General features: G+C 42.5%; 1 protein-coding gene across 2 annotated transcripts in view; it reads left to right on the forward strand.

Annotated features, from left to right (window-relative positions):
• Positions 1 to 2,559: 2,559 nt before the first annotated feature.
• Positions 2,560 to 19,899, forward strand: part of GHR (growth hormone receptor) — a gene marked incomplete at both ends in the record, with an annotated part of 119,621 nt that continues 102,281 nt past the window's right edge. Inside the window, one exon of one of the 2 annotated variants that reach the window (XM_084234093.1) lies at positions 2,560 to 2,638. In XM_084234093.1, the coding sequence (XP_084090219.1) occupies positions 2,569 to 2,638 (70 nt within the window). The remainder of the gene's footprint in view (positions 2,639 to 19,899) is intronic. The other variant, XM_084234092.1, reaches the window with a different exon arrangement.

A 19,899-nucleotide genomic window follows, 5' to 3' on the forward strand; every position in this document is an offset into this window, starting at 1 on the left:
GTTTCTTATGTGAGAGAAGTAAAGTGCATTTGCAGCCAGTGGTTTTCCAAAGCTGGGGGATGGGGAGGGGTTATCTATTCATCTGTGGCAAAATCCACATTTCTGGCACCTACCAAGTGTCTGAAGTGTTTGAAGGGTGACTTCCATACCAGAGAAAACACCCTTTTGAGAAATGCAAGCCTTTTCATGTCCTTACTCAGTTGGGAAGCTCGGAAAAAGAAAAAGCCGCCTGGGAGTTGGGATTCACTGCTAGAATCTGATATCAAGAGCACATGTGCCTGGGAGACTCATTTCACCTAATACTAAGTGTGGTGGGGGATGACTAGTAAAATGAATACTATGTGCTGTGTTCACTTCCTTAGTGCCTTTTCTTAAAAAAAAGCACTTTAATGATAAAATTTTCAAGGAAATAATCCAGTTATCAACGGCAGGGTATTTGCAGCCTACAACATATTGTTTTTGGCTTTTTCTTTTTATTCAAGAGAGCAGCTTTGAGGAGGAGAGAATGAGAGGCCTGCTGGTCACAGACGGGCAGGCTTGGGGTGCTGCCTTGCAGAGGGAGAAGGGTGGTGAAGAGGAGCATCTGTATAGGCACAGGAGGGCAGGAGAGCTGCTGCCAGTTTTTGACTTTTTCTGTATTTCTGCTGGAGGCATCAAACTGATTCCATCAACCTGTTCACCTAAGAGAGCTGATTGGTGAGTCAGATTTGCACAGTAGTTGAGGATGATGCAAGGCCATTAGCCCAGAGCCATGCAGGTCAGGAATTTCAAACCTGGCTGTTACCATAACTGCAACTCATATTGGTATGAAATCTCAGTTGGCAAAGGGTGTTCATCTGCACTGCCCCTGGAGCCTATCCGTGACTCTTTGAGGTGGGGTGTGAGGAGGTGGCTTATGCACTTACGTGTTCACACAGATACCCATGCACAGGAAGATACTCAGCTCATGTAGAGATGTCCCTTCTTTAAGAACATAAAATCATATGGAGAAAAAATGATGGGTCATTGCTGTCTAGAAATGAAAGTGCAGGTCAGCAGACATTGAAAACCTGCTGCCAGTGACGCCTTACCAAGGGACCTCACCACTCCAGGACCCGTGGGATTCTCATTCCTGCTCATCCTGTTGGCCTGAGTAGGGGTTGCGAGGGCTACTTCATTACTGTCAAGTATGTTCAGTAATAAAAGTGAGGCCTGGGGCCTCCCTGGTGGCGCAGGGGTTAAAGACAACACTATCAAGTTATCGCCAGTCACTGCAGCATGAGTTCGATCCCAGCTGGCGAGGGAGCTACCGACATGGCACAGCAGACCTCTCCTGCCTCACCCACTGCTCCCCTCAGCTGTGTATTTCAGTCAGTCTGCCTGTTCTTCTCCCCACTCTGTCTCTGGTGAATCCTCTCACCCCCCACACCTCTGGCCTACACCCCATTTATTGTATGCATAAATAAATGAATCTTTAAATAAACAAACAAACAAACATAAATAAAGTGAAGCCAGTGGAGCAAGGGTGGTGCTTCCGCTGTCATGACTGGCATAACCCGTGACTTGTGAATAGTGTAATTTTGTGGAAAGTTTGTAGCTAAGCTTCAAAGTAGTAGTTGCCATTAGTTTTCAGATGCATCAACTGCTGAAAAAAGGCAGTCTGCTGAGTTCCTTTCAAACCAGTCCAAACTTGTCTCTTTAGAGCTCCTGGATGTGGACACCTGGTTTATTTTTCCAAAGAGGCTTATTTCCTCCAGATAGAGGTGTGTGCTGACAGGGGTGTGTTGATGTGTTCCCTGTTCATCAGATGAAGGGCTCGAGCTGTGGCCACAGTTGGGATTCTGAATGCCTAGCAAGGCATACACTGATCCTTTTTTGAGTCTGAGGTGTTCACATTCCTGGGCCTTTGGGACCATATTCTTCCTGAAACTAAAAACCCACAAGGACACTGTGCCCTGGGGGGGGGGGGGCACCTAAGGAGCTTGGATATTTTATTTTCTTTTGCTTCTTCCTTTCTTTCTGTGGACTTGCAGTTAAACTGCCTTTAGATCACTCATTAGCTCAGTACTTGGAGTGTTAATTGAGCTCTTTTATGCACTGGTTGACATACGGGAGAAGTTCTACTATTCCCATGGATTGCTTGTTTTCCCCCTTTCTGGCCTGTCCAGCTCAAGGCCCATGCTTGGTGATATTGCTGACAAGTTTTTCTATTTCCAAATGAAATTACAGAGAACCACACTGGCCCTAGTATTGAAAGAGTGGTGTGCGGGGGGAGGGGAGGTATGGAGGTCACTTGTGTGGTGGTCCTATGGCTATCAACTGGGTGTGAATCTCCAGTGTCCATGTTATTTCCTGAGGGAAGCGCTCACAGAAAGTAGAGTTTATTACAAACTGCTGTTTGCTCTCATGAAAAGCATGGCAGTAGGAAACTCTAGGGCAATGACTTAAAGCGTTCCTTCTAGAGTTGACATGCATGTCAGCTTAGTCGTGGGTTAGCCAGCCCTTGCACACTATTTAATGACAATGTGTTGCTTTCACTGCTTGGTTTCATCATTGTCTTTTTTGTATGTGATTGCAGGTCTCACAGGGATGGATCTCTGGCAGCTGCTGTTCACCTTAGCAGTGGCCGGCTCCAGTGATGCATTTTCTGGGAGTGAAGGTAAGTTCTGCCTTCCTTTAGCTACTACCAGTGTTCTGCAACCACACTGACCTCTGTTGAATTAAGAGATGCAAATTTCAAGTAACAACAAATAGGAAACGTAGCTTTAAAGTAATAAACTAGGAGGACTTGTCTGTGGATGCTTTAGGAGGAATACAGTAGTCAGCTTTGGTATCTGATGTTTTCACATCAAATATACAAGCTGCAAATCATGCTGAGGGCATTTGTGTTGCACACAAGCCAGCTCTCATGGTCCTCGGGCTCAGGAGAGATATTGAAATTGCACTCAAGGGTTATTAACCTCCTGATCACTCAGCTCATCTCTGACAAAGGATATCATCGCCTATTTCTAGAGCTCACAATTAAGACCTCTTAATCACATTTTCTGAGGGCAGAAATTGCAGGTTTCCAATAAATTTCACCTCTTACTTTTAGGGTGAGGACCATTTGTCTAAATGTGAAAGACGAGACACCCAAAATAGTTGAATGAGATACTCAGACGTCATGAGTGTCTTTCGCCATCTCTATAATTCTCCCTCCTTTTTTATACCCTTTTCCTAGTGGAGAGATATTAATATACTCGAACTTATGGCTCAGTGTCTCATCACAGAAGTAACTGGAACAAGAGAGGGCAATGGAGGGAAAAATAACTATTTTTCTGTCCAGAAAGAAGGGTGTACTCATAAAGGGGTGAGAGACTTTTTTAAAAGTCGCCTGAGTACTTGAATTTTTCCCCTTGCTTGGTCTTCAACAGAGGAGAGAAGCAATCGATCTCTCCTGTGCTGACAACCCTCTCGGTTGTTGCGTTAAGAGGAGCTGACTCCCCTGCTCACGGGCCTCCTGTGGGAAAACACAGTTCAGCAGCGTAAGTGGTGGTGTCTTCATGTCCTCCCTGACCTTTGAGCTGAAAATAAATCCATAGTAGTGAGCTGCTGAGGTAACTAAGAGACCAGGAAGGCTCGAATATGTTATTTTATCTCTTAAAGCAATTTAAAAATATTTATAGAAAAGAAGTCATAATTGTTTGAAATCTTTCTGGGTTCTCTCTGGTGTTACAATGTCAACATTATGCAAGTCAAACAGGGAAAGAATTGCAGGCTCCATTTCAGCAGCTTTTCCCATGGCTGGTTTTAGACCCTGGTTCTGAGCCAAAGAATTACAGCTGAGATCCTCTGCTGTTCCAAAGTCAGGGTGGCTTAATCTCTACTTTCTTCACTGAGATGACTTTGACTCCACTGGGCAAGGCTTGAGGAATTGTCAAAACCTGTGCAATGAATAGTATGGTAAAGGAACTCTTTAAATAAAATTTAAAATGTATCCCCAGCTGAAACATTAAAGCTCAAGTTACATTTTCGACCTCGAAAATCTGCAAAGAACATCTATTGCAGCTGCTTTGACATTTTAGTAAACCTTTAACTTCAGGAAATGGAGAAGCAACACCATTTGCTGGTTGTATGTTTTACTTCTTGTTGTGTTTTTCCTGGTTTTCTCTTTGCTTGTTTGGGAAGAGCAGAGAGTAAGAAAATGCAATGGTTTTTATTAAGACCAAATCATGCAGCTATCAATCATTACACATAGTAAATAAATTAGCAAAGGAAAAGATTTCTTCCTCTTTTTTTTTTTTCTTAGTGAGCTAACCAAAATACCTTTGGAAAATGTAGCTATTCCAAAGTTCTACCTTAAAATGGTCTGGGAATTGTCAAGGATGGGGTATGATATTTACAGAAGAAGGTGTAGGTGGGCATGTTCAAGCATGTACGTGTGTGTGGTGTGTGTGTGTGTGTGTGTTTGCCAGCTATGGCCATTTATCACATGGGGTAATTCTAATGATATCATTCATGTGCTATGTATTCTTTTCTGCCAGGTCCAGATTGTAGCCAAATTATTTTATTTTTATTATTTCACCAATGTATTAAAATATAGGTAAGGATTTAAAAAAAAAAAAAAAGAAAAGACATTACTGTAGTTTGACCAGCCATTCATTTGAAAGCAGTTGGGTCAGTGAATGATGTGACAATGCTGAGTAAGGGATCTGGGAGGTGTCATCTGCAGAAAAGTTGTCTGGGAGCTGTAGAAGATGACAGATCTGTATGTCTGGGGAAGCTTGGCACTTGAAACCTTGAGTAGGCTTTTTCTTGCCTGGGCAGATGAGCAATTAGAAGTAACCAGCCCTGAGAGCGTTTTTTATTAAGTCTAATTGCCCTATGGGAAATTTAATGAGAATTAAACTTTGAACAATGCCTCCATTGTATTAGTGTTGTAATAGTGTTGTAATAGATGCCCCCTCTTTGTCTTTCATCCTTAATAGGAGTCTCTATATGGACTCCTCAAGGGAGTTTATATAGACTCAGGGAGAATTTCTTTTTCCAAAATCAGAGATGACCAGCAGTTCCTATTTTCAGAAGACTTCACTGTCAGCTGATTGCGTCAAAACTGTTGCTGCTGGGATGATGATTTTAATGAGAAATGTGATAAAAGGATATATTCTTTCAAAGAGTAACTTATAAATTAGCTGATAAATCTCTACTATTTCAGCCCATCCACAACTGAGCATCCTCTTTGACCTTAGCAACCTCAGGTGGGAGCAGGAAAGCCCTGGGCATCCTGAGGAAGTTCAGTCTACTTGACTTGCGAGGCACTATTAGAAACTAATGGGAGTCAAGTAAGCTTTAAGGACTGGATTGTGTAATGAATACAAATGGTCATGCTCTGAGAAAGAATAAATCAAGGTGGACCAGAATGGTTCACTCAATAGATTTAATGTAGATATTTCTTTAGATCTTTCTGCATTCAAAGATTGAACTTAGGGCTCTAAGAAATACCATGATTTCTTCCTGAGGAAATTTATCATGTGTTAAAAGACCAGGAATATACACAAAGAATTATGAGACAGCATCTGCTAACATTGAAACAGTAGCCTGAAACAGATATAGGAAATAATGACAGTAAAAGTAACAATTCATTTTTTTTTTTCAATAAACCCTACCCTCTTACAGCTGAAGTTCCTGGGAGCCCTGAGAGGTTGCTGAGACATATGGGATTTTTTTCAAACAAGCTTTAGGATGATTCTTATAGCTGGCAAGCAGGAAAGGGTATGCATCTTAAATGTTTTCAAAAACAAACAATCCAGGGCTTTCCATTTACATGGAAAGTGAGGAGGAAAGCCACAGAGCTTTAGGTTGCTGCCATCACCATGAGGCAAGAAGGAATCTTCAAGTGTATGACCTGAGTCCTGGTACATCAGCAACCCTACCCGGGAGTCACAGATGATTTTGACACTGAAGTTCAGAAGGTCATAGCAGGTCAGATTATGCTCTTGCTTATCTCTCTTGTCTCTAGAACATTTGCTATCTTTTCTGTCTGCCCATGATACCAGCATAGACCTTTGCAGATGATATAAAACTGTCAGCAATTCTTTATCAAGCGCCTTTATGGATTCAAGGATAAATTTTAAACTTAAGTTCCTGCCTTAAAGGAGCTCATGGTCTACAAAAGAGAAAACAGACACACCAGCAAAATTTAATTGTGGTTCCCTTAGGTGATTAAGGAGTTTTAAGAAGAGTAATAATATAGTTAGATTTTCATTTTAGAAATAATGCTGGTAATAGGATAAAAGTGAATTTGAGAGAGAGGAATGTAGAGGGAGATGATGCTAATAGGTCAGGAGAGAGATGAGGTAATGTGAGAGTCGTGGTAAAGTTTGGATGGCTCACAGACAGAGCTAGTGAGGAGAGGGACTCTCCGGGGCTTGGAGTCCAATTATATGTGGATTTTTAACTTCAGGGACTGTCAGAGCTTTCTGACTCCATCCCTGTATAAGTTTCCACGTGTTTAGTTAATGGTATCAACATCAGCAGTGACTCACTTTTAATGCAGTGAAGCCCTGGAACACAGCTCAGCCTCAGCCGTGAAGGGTGCTTGCACAAAGGGGCTCTGTGGGAGGCGACACGCTGGGGCGATGGCACAATGTCAGAGCCACCTTTGCTACCATTTCCCGCAACTCCTGCCCAAGTGCTGCTCACTTCCACCTTGGGACTGTGGGGCAGCATTGGCTACTGTGCCCTAAGGGTCCAACAGCAGGGACAAAGGTCTGAGCTCCCTCCCTATGGAATCTGGATATTCCTGACTATATCCTGAAACCTTGACATCCTTCCAATTATTTATCATCAGTAAAGTACCTTCTTACCTCATAGAATGCAATCAAATATAGGCAGGATGAGTTGAGAGCAGCAAAACTATGTGCTGGGCAGAATCTGGGAGGTCTTTGAGGCTTTCACAGTAGCTCAGTGACTCGTGCTTAGAAAGAAGCTGGCAGGGTGGGTGATTATGTTTGTGCCTCAACTGATTAGTAAATAAAAGGACTGGAACCACCCAACAGTTGTCCACAAGCTTGAACAATTGACTCTACTTCTAGCCTTCCCCTCAGCAGCTATTGCCAGGCCAGTCTTGGGAGGCAAAATGTCTTCACACCACTTTGGTTCAGTGGCCTACATTGGGGCTCCTGCGATGGGGTTGAGAGGATGAGTTGACACAAGGTGTGGCATCGTGCGTAGCATGACCAGAGCTTGTGTTCTTGGACACACCTGCTTCTCTCTCTCTGGCTTACGGCTAACCCAACTCCAATTATGCAGAGTCTACACTGACTTGGACCCGGCCATTCACAACAAGGGCCAGGACTGCTTCATCCCGGGGCTGGTTTTCTCCTCACTGTTTCAGTCGGGGTCATTTCCCCAGATTGGGTACAGTTTAAGCTTCACCTTCATCTCTTGATAAACATTTCACCAGATTCCCTCTTATGTTCTGAATTTTATACTATGTATATATTTAAAAAACTAAAATAATATAATTCCATGAGTAAAACAAAGGGAAAAAAATTTTAAGCATTGCCTAAAGCCAGCAAAGAGCCACCAACTAAGACATCTCTTGAGGCCCAGTCCCTGTGGGTACCTGCCTACTTCTCTGTGCATCTAACTTGTACAAAGGGGCTCTGTGGGAGGTGAGCAGAGCTCACCCAAGGACCAACCTCACTTTTCACATGCAGCCCTGACTGGGAGCTTTTCCAGCCAAACCCACAAGGTCATGGAGCCATGATATCAAAAGTGTCAAACCCCAAGTGAAGCCTCCCCATCCTCTGCATTTAGCAGTGTCAAGGCAGCGATGATGTGTCACATAAACACATTTGGAAACTGATGCAACTGATCACGCGAGGTGCACATTCCCAGGTGCCCTCCCTGCTGGGGCTACCGCACAGACCAGGGGCCGGGGCTAGGGCACTTCTTTGGTCCAAGCAGCGATTCTGAGTTTTCTCTGGTCTGTGTTTTCCAAATGTGTTCAAAATGAATCCATGGGATATCATCAGATCCATCTATGGGGAATCACTGTTTCTGTTTATGTAACGCCGAACTGGTTGTCAGCCCTAACCTTAACTCGTGTCAGTGTCTGTGTTTCATTTCCACCGCAGGCCCGCAGGTACCGGGGCAGGGTGGATCATGTTCCAGCCAGGAAGGAAATGTTTTGGGGTGCTGCTCCGCAAGCTCTCACCAAGACCAGGGCTCCAGGGAGGGGCGGGGGTGGGGTGGTGACATTTGCTGTGTGTCCCTCTCTTCAAAATGAGATTGTAATGACATCTGTTTCAAGTTGTGTGAAAAGTCTGGCTTGAGCTTGAAATATATGCAACTTAATTCTTTTCAACTGCCCACTGCTGATCCTGGGTAATACATTGTTATGGATTTAGAACTCACTAGACCTCCTTAAAATCCATGAAGGATGTTTTGTTCATTCTTATTTCCCCTTCTTCTACTATTCTGTCACACAGAGTACATAGCTCCTCAGTTATTTTGTTGAGTAAGTGAATGAGTTCCAACATCATGACCTGGGGCTTCCCCAGACATGCCCCATAATTGTCATTCATGCTGTTTATCTCCCATCCTAACCAGGGAGTGGTTAAGATTTCCTCCCAGTGGGAAGGGTGTGGAAAATAGCTGTACAAGTAAAAAATAGCTGTAAAATCCAGGACCACTGGCCTTCAAGAAGCCCCAAGTATCCTTGTGCCCTATCCTAAACCCTGATTTGTGGGCTTTCCCTGAGGAGAGGATGATCTTATTTGCCTGCTGTACTTTAAATGCCACCAGGGCCAGAACTCTACCCCCCATACACACTAATGCCTGAGTGCCTGATGCCCTTCCTAAGTCTTTTTTTTTTTTTTCTTATTTATACAAATAGTCAGTGGTAGGGCTAAAAGTCTGAATTTTATTTATTTTTTTTAATATTTATTTAGGGCCTCCCCAGTGGCACAGCATGTTGAGTGCAGTGCTGTGAAGCTGTCCGCAGCCTCCGCAGTGCGGTTCGATTAGCAGCCAGCCAGGGAGATACCCACATGGCGCGGCAGACCTCTCCTACCTTGCCCACTGCTCCCCTCAGCAGTGTATTTCATCGGTCTGTCTGGTCTGTTCCCCACTCTGTCTCTGGTGAATTCTCTCACCCTCTTGCACCTCTGGCCTGTACCCCATAGTTTTTGTATAAATACAGGCCAGAGGTGTGTATTTATACAAGATCTGGGGTACAGGCCAGAGGTGCGGGGGGCAGGGGTGGTGAGAGATTCACCAGAGACAGAGAGGGGAACAGAACAGGCAGACTGACTGAAATACACTGCTGAGCAGCAGGTGAGGCAGAAGAGGTCTGCTGCGCTATGTGAGTAGCTGCAATGCTGAACCCAACCCCTTGCGCCACCAGGGAGGCCCCCTTCCTAAATCCTGTTACCCTCTTTCCAGGTAACTGACCTTTGTACCCCAAACACCTGGCACTGGCCAACAGCTGTATTGAATAACCAGTCACCTAGCATCAACCTCCCGACACTGATTTATCTGTGCCCCACCTACCTGATTAACTCTCCTCAAATATTGACAGACAGGCAGAGGTATACTGATGCCTGCAGACCAGATCCCAGATCCAAATTTCCTATGCCCCTTTGGACATTGAGCTTCAGATTATGAAAGACTATGATTAGAAATTGTCAATAACTGGATCAATTTTCCTATCCCCATCCCTTAAATATTAGATCTTTCCAGGATTCCTGTGAGAGCCCATCTTAAAATAGGAAATCTGGAAATTAAAAGTCAGTATATTGATAAAATCCTTAGTTTCTTGGTCTCTGAATATTTTTCAAAAAATTAGTATTTTATATCTTCTAATCTTTTAGTAAACCTTGCATATTTATGGAAGGAGGAATAATATTTAGAATATTTGACTTCTGGATATCCATGTGTTATGTGTAAGTATGAACAGATTCACATAAACAGAGATTGAATGGGTGATGTTTTCCACTTTATTTTAGGGAGCTTTGGCTGCCCCCCAAATGAGAGATCAGTTTTTAGAAAAGGACCATTTTGTAGCTGTCTGACTCCTCCTCTACCCAGCCATTGACTGTGCTACTTCCTTGGTTGAAGCAGGAGGCACCATGCTTTTCTTAACAGCAGATAGTGATGAAAAATGTATTGTGTTGATGTTACAGAATACATCTCCATAAAAGAGTTAGAGCATCACAGTGCAGTAAGTGGGAATCATTTTCCTGCCCCCATTTATAGGCAGTCACCTTGGGATGAAAATTCTAGCAAGCCATGAATCAGACTTCCTGAATGGGGGGCAGCTGGGAAGGAGGTAGGGGGAAGACATGTGGAGGAGAGATAAGTAGAGACACTTGGGAGGAGACATGCAGGTGACAGCCATGTGGGAGACTGCTCCTGGTCCTTGGCAGAAACAATGGCAGCCATTATCTTGACCTCATGGTGGAATATGTGGTACATTTTGAAATTTTAGTATCTCTGGGACCTGCCTAAACCTTTCTTGTGGTTTCCTGCCAGTAGTTACCTTAGATTCATGGCAAGCTTTCCAGCTACCCACTTCAGGCCAAGCCTGTTTGGGCATTTGCCCATGAGAGGATGGGTAGTTTTTGGAGTCTTATTGGGAATCTATTATTTGAAATCCTTTCTTTTCTCTCTCTCTCTCTCTCTCTCTCTCTCTCTCTCTCTCTCTCTCTCTCTCTGTATATCATTTAAACATTTTTTTTTTAAATCAAAGAATCTACTTTGTTTGCCTTTGTGCATGGATGGACCCTCCTTTAGATCATGTACCACTTGGGGTCCCTGGGTACCCCCCCAGTCATGCACTAACAGTGAGAGCAGGGGAATAGGAACTGGGGCGAATTGTCAAAGAGCCCTGCTCCGTGTCAGGGTACAGCTTGGCCTGCTCAGCTTCTAAGAAATAGAACACATCGAAGGACCGGTGGTGCCATGCACAGTCAGCCCTGGCTGGTGTACAAGCTGGTGGATGATTGTGCTGACCTCCCTGGTCAGCTTGCCAGCACCATGCTCTCTGCATGTTTGTTCTGACTTCATAAGCATGGTTGACTAGCTCTCTCCCCCTTCACAGCTATCACTGAGCCTGACTTCCTGGAAAGTTCTTCTCCAGGAATAGAGGATAGAAGAAACTAGATTAACTTCTGTGCATACTCTGGGCACATTTGCCAGTCAAACTGATATGTATTCAGCCATTATGGGTGTGAAAGACGAGAGTGTAGCTACCTGTTGGGTCAGGACTGGACACGGTGCCGGTTTTCTATGATCTAGCAGACCAGGTAAAGGAGGAATCGGAGTCCTCAGTGGCTTTTTGCAGGCTTTTATTGGGGTTTACCAGTTACACGGCAGGCAGGGGTACTGGGGGGCCGGGAGGCTGGCAGGTCTCCCAGCCCCCAGCAAGTCTTCACTCTATCTGGGTTCTCCCACGTTCTCTCTCTCCCGGCTTCTGCTGCTTCTTTCTCGGCTTCTCTTTCGGCTTCTGCTGGCATCCCTGTGACGTCGCCCATAAAAGCCCAGTCTTAGCCCAGGTGAATCCCATCTACCTATGCCCACACCCTACTCCAGGTGCCCGCCGTCAGGCATGCATTCAGGACCGCAAGGATCCATCATCTATCCTGATGGCGGGAGGGCAGAAAAGCCTGACTTTTTTTCCTTGCCCTACACTACCCCACAGTGTACCCATATATCCTATGTTATTTCCATTGGATGGGTGCTAAAAACCTGTATTCTTAGGTTTGGAAACATATGCTTCATAGAAAAAAAAAGGGGGGGAAATATTAAAGACAAAAATGGCAGGATATTAAGCCCTTTTATTAACATGAAATGTATCTAAAATGATATTGTTCCCTGTGGAATTTGGGGTTGGGGGAGTGATTTCTCCACCATGTTGGTTGGAAATGGGTTGCTATAAATCCAGAGTCAGAAGTTTTTGGCATGGGGAGAGGGTCAGCTGATGCTTTAAAATAGAAGAAAGAAGGAAAACACTGAAATTCTAGGCTGGGTATTGTTCATGAAAGCACATCAGGTGTCCGTGAGCACAAGGATGGTTCAAGGGTCTGTATCAGCAGAGGACTGACAGCACCTGCTGCAAAGGCTTTGGTAGTTTCTTAGCTTTTCAGAGCCACAGTTTTCTCACCTGTTAAATGGGAGGAAAATAACTTGTTTAAAGTGATCGGGTAAAGCACCAGCTGAGATAACACAGAAAAGCACAGAAGTATTCAGTTACTGAAAACCCCGAGGCCTAAGTAAATGTGCAAACTAAACAGACACATAATTTGATTTATAATAATACATACTTGTAAAAAGCAGTTCTGTTGCACAAAGAAGCTTAGGAAACTGAAGTCTGAAAGAGGACTCCAATGTTTAAGTGTTTTCAACGATACAATTAAGACATGATGGCATGGACTTTTATAAAATGGTGCTGTTTTACAAATGTGTCAAGTGGAAGAGGCCTTTAACCAATTCTCTTCAGATAGCATGGTAACATATACCAAAGTTGTTGACTTTATGACTCAAACATATACGTGTATGAATTCCAGCTCTCTGTTTCAACTCTCTGACTCTGAGCAAATAATTTAATTTCTCATCTTAAAATTGGTGAAATAATAACTTGTTCAGAAAGTCATTCATGAGAATCAAGTGACACGTCATGTGTAAGACTTAGGTTTTCAGTGAGGTCTCATTTCTTGTTGCCTTCTCTTCAGGAGGGAAAGAACAAGGACATTGCTATTCAAGAAAGTATTCTGTGGGCCTCCCAGTGGTGCAGCAGTTGAGCGCTGGTCTGTGAAGCTGCCCGCAGCCTCTGCAGCACCAGTTCAATCCCTGGCCACCGGCGAGGGTCCCACATGGTGTGCGGACCTCTCCTGCCGCCCTCTGCTCCCCTCAGCAGTGTATTTCATCAGTCTGCCTGTTCTGCTCCCTGCTCTGGCTCTGGTGAATTCTCTTACCCTACCACGCTTCTGACTGTACCCAGCGCTTGTATAAACAAATAAATAAATCTTTAAAAAAAAAAAAAAAGAAAGTATTTTGTGCCAATTACAGTCACCCCAAAGGCAAATGAGCTGCTAGGTCAAGATGGGCTGGGGTTAACGTGCGGGGTTATGGAATTCACCTGCCAAAGCGCACTGGTGCCCCACTCCTGTCCACGCGCAGCTTCATACAATAATTGTTTTGATTTTACACAGTGTGTTTCTGGGTGCAATTCCATGTGAATAAATAATCCATTAAATTTTTAAAAGCAGAAAAATGAGTGGATGAGCTGATTCTTTTGTGCTCCGTGCTCAATGAATTTCTGTAGTGTTGGAATTGACACTTCATGGAATATGCAATTTACTGATGGAGATTGAAGTATAAAAGATCCAAATGTGTTGCTCCACCACACCTACTAAGTCAGGGAATCATTTTTGTAAGTTATAGAACAATATTCAGTTGTGGTGAGCAAAAGGCATTTCTGGTTACCTCCTTACGGTTCTCTATATTACTGCAGAACCGTCACTTCCTACTCACCCCAATTCAGCAATGCCTAGGTGTCTCAAAAACAGAAGGAGGAATTCACTTGCCAGTATTTTGACTCTGAGGTTTCTTTCCTTTTTTTTTTTTGAATTTTAATTTTTTAATTAATTAATGTTTTTTACATCATTGTTCACTTTTAAAGAATATTTGCTTCCCCCACCCCCTCAGGTGTAGTCCCCATAGAGTTTCCTTCACCAATGCACCCGTGCACCATCAACTGAGGTTTCTTTTCCTTTTTTTTTGTGGGACCCTCGCTGGCAGCTGGGGAACGAACAAAGCTGCGGGCAGCCTCGCAGCCCAGCGCTCAACCGCTACGCCACCAGGGGAGCTTTCTTTTTAAACAGCTGATATTTAACTCCTTTTTGGAGTTAACTATCGCATAGGAACTTTGATCATAAGAAATAGCTAAACTTGAAAATGTTCTAAGAGAGCTCAATGAATTCAATCTCCTCCTCGAAATGTGTGGGAGTAGGTACCCAGGTGTTAACACCAAGCACCTTTCTAAAGGACCAGTGTTGGTGAACCAACAATTCATTCTGGGTCAGCAGTTAGGCCATAAGCTATGTCCTTGCTATTCCCATGCTTTTTGGTTAGTTTGTATGTTTTTAAGTAGCATGACTGAATGCAAGAAGTAGTTTCATAAGGAACATGAATAATTTCTTGTAGGATATACTTAATCAGAAGAATATTGACAGAACATAGTGTTAAAATAATCTTTGGAGATCCTGGGCATATGAGTGCTTCACAATCTTGGCACCACTGACATTTTAGGCCAGATAATTTCTTTCATGGTGGGAGGTGTCCTATGCCTTGTGCCATGTTTAGCAGCATCCATGACTTCTACCCACTGGGTGGTGCCAGTATCATCCCCTTATACACTTACATACCCACCTCAGCTATAACAATTAAACATCTCCAGACACTGCTAAACATTCCCTGGTCTACTTGCAGTGGTCACAGTAACCTGGCAGTTGCGTAGGGGTGTCAGATTAGATAAAGTGTGGTTAAGTACTTGTAAATGTAAAATAAATATTGATGCACATAGCCACAGTACACTCCATAATGCTTTGCTGCTACATTCAGCCATTTTTTTGAGCCAAGTACTTGAGAGACTTAAGGGTTTTCTAAATTAACAAAGATGTTAAAAGAAAATGAGAGGCCACACAAGATGTCCCATAATGGATATATGAATAGAACCCACACAAGGTGTCGTGGGAACCCCATGAAAGGAAGAAATGCTTTTGACCCAAACTATAGCCATGAACTATCATTATGATAGATAATATCACTCTCCAGGGCTACTGTTAAAGTGGTATGAAATCTTAGTGAGCAACTTGAGACTTGAAATTGTCAAAGACACCTGTAATTTTCCTCTCTTTTCGTACCTGCTCAAATGATAGCAAACCATCAAACAAAAATGCTGACATAAAGATAAAAACTGCAACCCATATTTCCTTAAGTTAAGCCACAGATATCAGAGGCACTAGAGAATAATATCCAGTCACAGCAGAAGCTTAGCCCTGAGTAAATTCTTCAAGTGGACATTGATCAGTTCATTTGAGGTCAATTCATGCAAAAAAAGCATTGTCAGCATCATGAACACCTGCTTTAAACTAAATCTGACATTGCATATTTAGATAGAAGTAAATATGCCAAAGTAATTATCTGCCAGTACCAAGGAGATTGGACCAGAATTTCCAAACTTGATTCCAAGGTGTTCTACATTAAATGGGCATTAGCAAGGAAAGTCCATGGAAAAGTTGTTGTGCCTGATGAAGCCATATTTGCATTAAAGACCTCTGCATTTCCCCCTTTACTAACACCATCCACCCTTCAATTTGACCTAATGCCTGTTCCAGAGGTATTCATAGGTTAAACAGAGCAGGAGTTGTTAGCTTTAGCATATGCAGTAATGGTTATGAGACACATTTGTTTTGGAAGATCACCCTTCAATCCTGTCACTCGTGCTTGTTTATGAGGAATGCAACAACTTAAACATCAGCTAGTAAATCCCCATGAAAGCACAGTCACATCTGAGTGCTGCCAACAAATGCTTCCTGTCACTTCCCTCCACAACCTTGAGAATTAAATTCTGGTGGCGTGAACTGGGAGACATCCACAAGCATTTATTTTTTAATAGCATGGGAGAATATAACTGCAAAGCCAGCTGTTGAAATTAATATAATTGGTATGAGATTAAATTTCATCGGTCTTAAGAACTGCTTTTTACCACCAGAGAAATCCATTTGCCATATTTAAGGTTACATTAATAGGGAACATTCCACACACTGAACTATATATCTCAGGCTGTTAGAATAACCATGTCATGCATGCTGCTTTTTTAAACACTACAAGTGAAACAAACAAATGACAGGTGGAGGTGGATCTCTTGGTGCATTTGGAATCCTTGAGAAAATACCCCCATGTTATTCTTTTCATTTCAATTTGATTATATTTATGAGAAACAAACATAGTCACTCCATCCCTGGCTTCACTTAAAAATGGAAAACCACTCGTTACTAAAGCTCTCACATTTTCCGCTCAGTGAGTGTGCCATCTTGCACTCCCATTATTTTGATCCCAATTAGTTTTCACCCCACCTTGACAGCTGCTAGCCAAGCATCAACATTTATCCCTTTTGCTATCCTCTCCTTTCCACCTGCTGCCCTCTAGTGGAGATGCTGATGAGCATCAGGAGAGTGGCCAGCGAGAGCTGGCAAGTCCCCACCTGATGTCCACAGCCATGAGAGAGATAGGATAGCCTCAGGCTGTTTGGACCCTGTCTGAATATAACATACATTTACAGCAGAGATTTATAATGAGCTATTTTGGGGCTTTTTCCAGGTTTCCATAATCTACCAGGAAAAAATTATCCTTGATATATTTTTGCTTCTTTGTCCCTTATTTCTTTTATCATTTACCCAAATTCCACCTCTTGTGAAAGTAGATGGTTGTTCCCTGACTCCTCTAGTCTTTTGATGTTCCAAATCTTGCAAAAAACAAAAGGACTTTAAAAAAAAACTTATAATTTAGAAACTTCCAGTTACTAGCGGAGAGGGGGTGCCATGAACTCAATATTACAGTTTAACAGACACCTAGGCAATGGGTTCTCCTTGCATCCCTCCAAGATCCTATGAGGATCTTTTACCCCAAGGGAATTGAGGGGTTGAGAAGATGGTGGAGTATCATATAGCACGTGGCAAAATTAGAACCAGAATTCAGGGCTGGCTAACAGAATGCCCTCATGTGCCCCTTTATTGTGCTGTGCTACCTCCACAGAGTGATTGTTTACTTTGCTTCCTGCTGATGGAGAAATAATGTGGTCAGTGTTATTAAGTCTCATGGTTCTATACTCATTAAAAAATCTTCCTCTTTTCTTGGAATGAATATTAAATAATTGGTGTGGCGACTTACATCAGTCACAAAACTGATACAAATTTGACACTAGCTATCACAGAATAGAGGCCCCAAACTCCTACAAGCTTGAGGAAACTAAATGGCATCTGTGAACCAGCAGAGCAAGACTATTAGGTGCAACAGTGATAGAAACTGTGTGTGTGTGTGTGTGTGTGTCTGTGTGTGTGTCCATCCCCACAGGATCCTGTGTGATTGCTAGACCAGCATGGCATTACCATTTTTGTGGCTGTGGTTTTTCACTCTTGTGTTATCCTTGATTATTAACACCTTGTTAAGTGACTTGGTAACATATTTTTGTAAGGAATTTAATATATAACTTCATTTGGCTGATTTTTTTTTAGCATTGCATATTATTATTGCAATACTGTTATACAACCTGTTTAACTTAACTAGAGTGTGTTGGCTCACACATGCATGCACACTCACACACATACACACATACACACATGTGCACAGGCACACCCGAAACTTTTTTCCCTGTCATGACAGGAAATACAGCTCCAAGTAGTAAGAGAATTTGCTTTGAGTCTCAGACCCACCTTTACTGTGTGTGTGAAGTGTGATGTGGAAAGGGCAATATTAGGGATCTGAATTCCAGTTTCCTGCCCTCATGCCATGTTTAAACTTTTTTGTCTGGGTCAAATAAATAACTTCTGTGAGACTCAGTTGCCCCTGTATACCAAGATTGGGTTACATATGTGCTGCAATCGTGCAGATTCTAACAGACCTTTCCAGCCCTGTGAGTTGTACCGGGTTTTGTCCAATAGCTGAAATCTTGGAATATTTATTTTTTTTTTTTTTATAAATTTTATTGTTATATTCCCCATACAATTGCAGCCCCCCATTCTGACCCCAATCCCTCCCCTCCCGCCCCCGCCCCCCTAAAAGTGTCTCTGGTTCATAGTTTTTTGTTGATTTTGATTTTCACTTTCTTATAGTTATTCATTTTCCTGGTCCCTTATTTAAGTTTTCTAGATTCCTGCTATGAGTGAGACCATCCGGTATTTTTCTTTTTCTTTTTGGCTTATTTCGCTGAGCATGATCCCTTCCAGCGCCATCCATGTTGCAGCAAATTGCATGTGTTTATCTTTTTTGAATGCTGAGTAATATTCCATGGTATATATGTACCACATCTTCTTGATCCAGTCATCTATTTTTGGGCATTTGGGTTGTTTCCAAAGCTTAGCTATTGTAAACAGTGCTGCTATAAACATAGGGGTGCAGGTGTTCTTTGGAATTGATGTTTCTGTGTCCTTTGGGTAAATACCTAGGAGTGGAATTGCTGGGTCATATGGAAGCTCTATGTTTAGTAGGTCCAGAAATCTCCACACAGCTTTCCACAGTGGTTGGACCAGTTTGCACTCCCACCAACAGTGCAGAAGAGTTCCTTTTTCTCCACACCCTCGCCAACATTTGTTGTTGCTAGTTTTTTTAATATGTGCCATTCTCACTGGTGTAAGATGGTATCTCATGGTAGTTTTGATTTGCATTTCCCTGATGACAAGTGATGTTGAACATTTTTTCATATGCCTGTTGGCCATTTGCATTTCTTCTTCAGAGAAGTTTCTTTTAAGCTCTTCTGCCCATTTTTTGACTGGATTATTTTCTTTGTTGTTGTTGAGTCTCATCAGCTCTTTGCAGATTTTTGTGATCAGTCCTTTATCATTAGTGTTGGGTGCAAAAATGTTCTCCCAGTTGGTGGGGTTTCTCTTTGTTTTTGTTATTGTCTCTTTTGCTGTGCAAAAGCTCTTTAATTTGATGTAGTCCCAGCTGTTTATCTTTGCCTTCACTATCACTGCTTTGGGTGATGTGTCTGTAAAGATGTCTTTGATGTGCAAATCACGTAGTGTTTCGCCTATATTTCCTTCTATATATTTTATGGTTTCAGGTCTTATGTCTAGTTCTTTAATCCATTTTGAGTTGATTTTTGTGTATGGTGTGAGGTGGTGGTCAAGCTTCATTCTTTTGCATGTAGCGACCCAGTTTTCCCAGCACCATTTATTGAACAAACTTTCTTTGCTCCAATGCATAGTCTTTGCTCCTTTGTCAAAGTGAAATCTTGGAATATTTAAATGAGAATCATGTTAATCAAAATTAAACAGCAGTCAGTAGAGTCTGTTTTCCCACTGGCTCATGAATGATGTTTGTCTTCCTTTCTGATAGATACTTAGCTGACAGAATTCCTTCAATCTGGTTTTCTCTCCTGTGGTTTTTCTGGTTCATAGACTATAAACAAACATTAAACTGGCATAGTTTAAGAGGTCCTAGATTAAGTCTTTTATAAACAAATACGCCTGTGTAAATAATGACATCTTATATTTAATTTTTGTGTGTGTGAATTGAAGTTTTCTGGTGCAGGGTACATCTGACTAGATAAATGAATGTCAAACTCTAGTCACTCAGTCATCCAAACCCACCCCTGGAATGTTCCCAGGGCTTTATGTGCTTCCTTTCTATGACTAAGTTCTCTTGAGTTTGCAGAACATCATTTCCCCCCACTATTTGGAAGTTGAGCATTCCTGTTTGGTATGATTTGGTAGATTATTTTGGAGAGTCTGGAAATGCTATTATATTCATTTTATGGAATAATTTTTGAGCATTCCCAGATCCCAAAAATTACATACCAAATAGGAACACTGTATTCGCAGATAGCAAGGGATACAGTCTTAAGAGCTGTAGCCACATACTTTCCTGCCCCCTTTGCTGATGTTATTCTAGTTTTTTGCCACTCTTGAATTGTAGTTGTCCTATATATCAAAATTTCAAAAACTTTATCCCTCAGATTTTATCCTCCCACCTTGAATTTTTAGGATTCCAAAAATAGCCACCTCTTTATTTTTTGATGACTAAGATATTATAGGGAAAATGGAGTTAAATCAGGCCTGTCCTGCCCTCCTGCTCATAGCCCCCATGGCCGGCACCTGTGGTCTCACAGCCATCTAGATTGTGTGGAAGCCGGGCAAGAGCCACACACGCCTG

This window comes from Talpa europaea (genome assembly GCF_964194135.1).
Source record: "Talpa europaea genome assembly, chromosome: 5".
In the NCBI taxonomy this organism is placed as follows: Eukaryota; Metazoa; Chordata; class Mammalia; order Eulipotyphla; family Talpidae; genus Talpa; species Talpa europaea.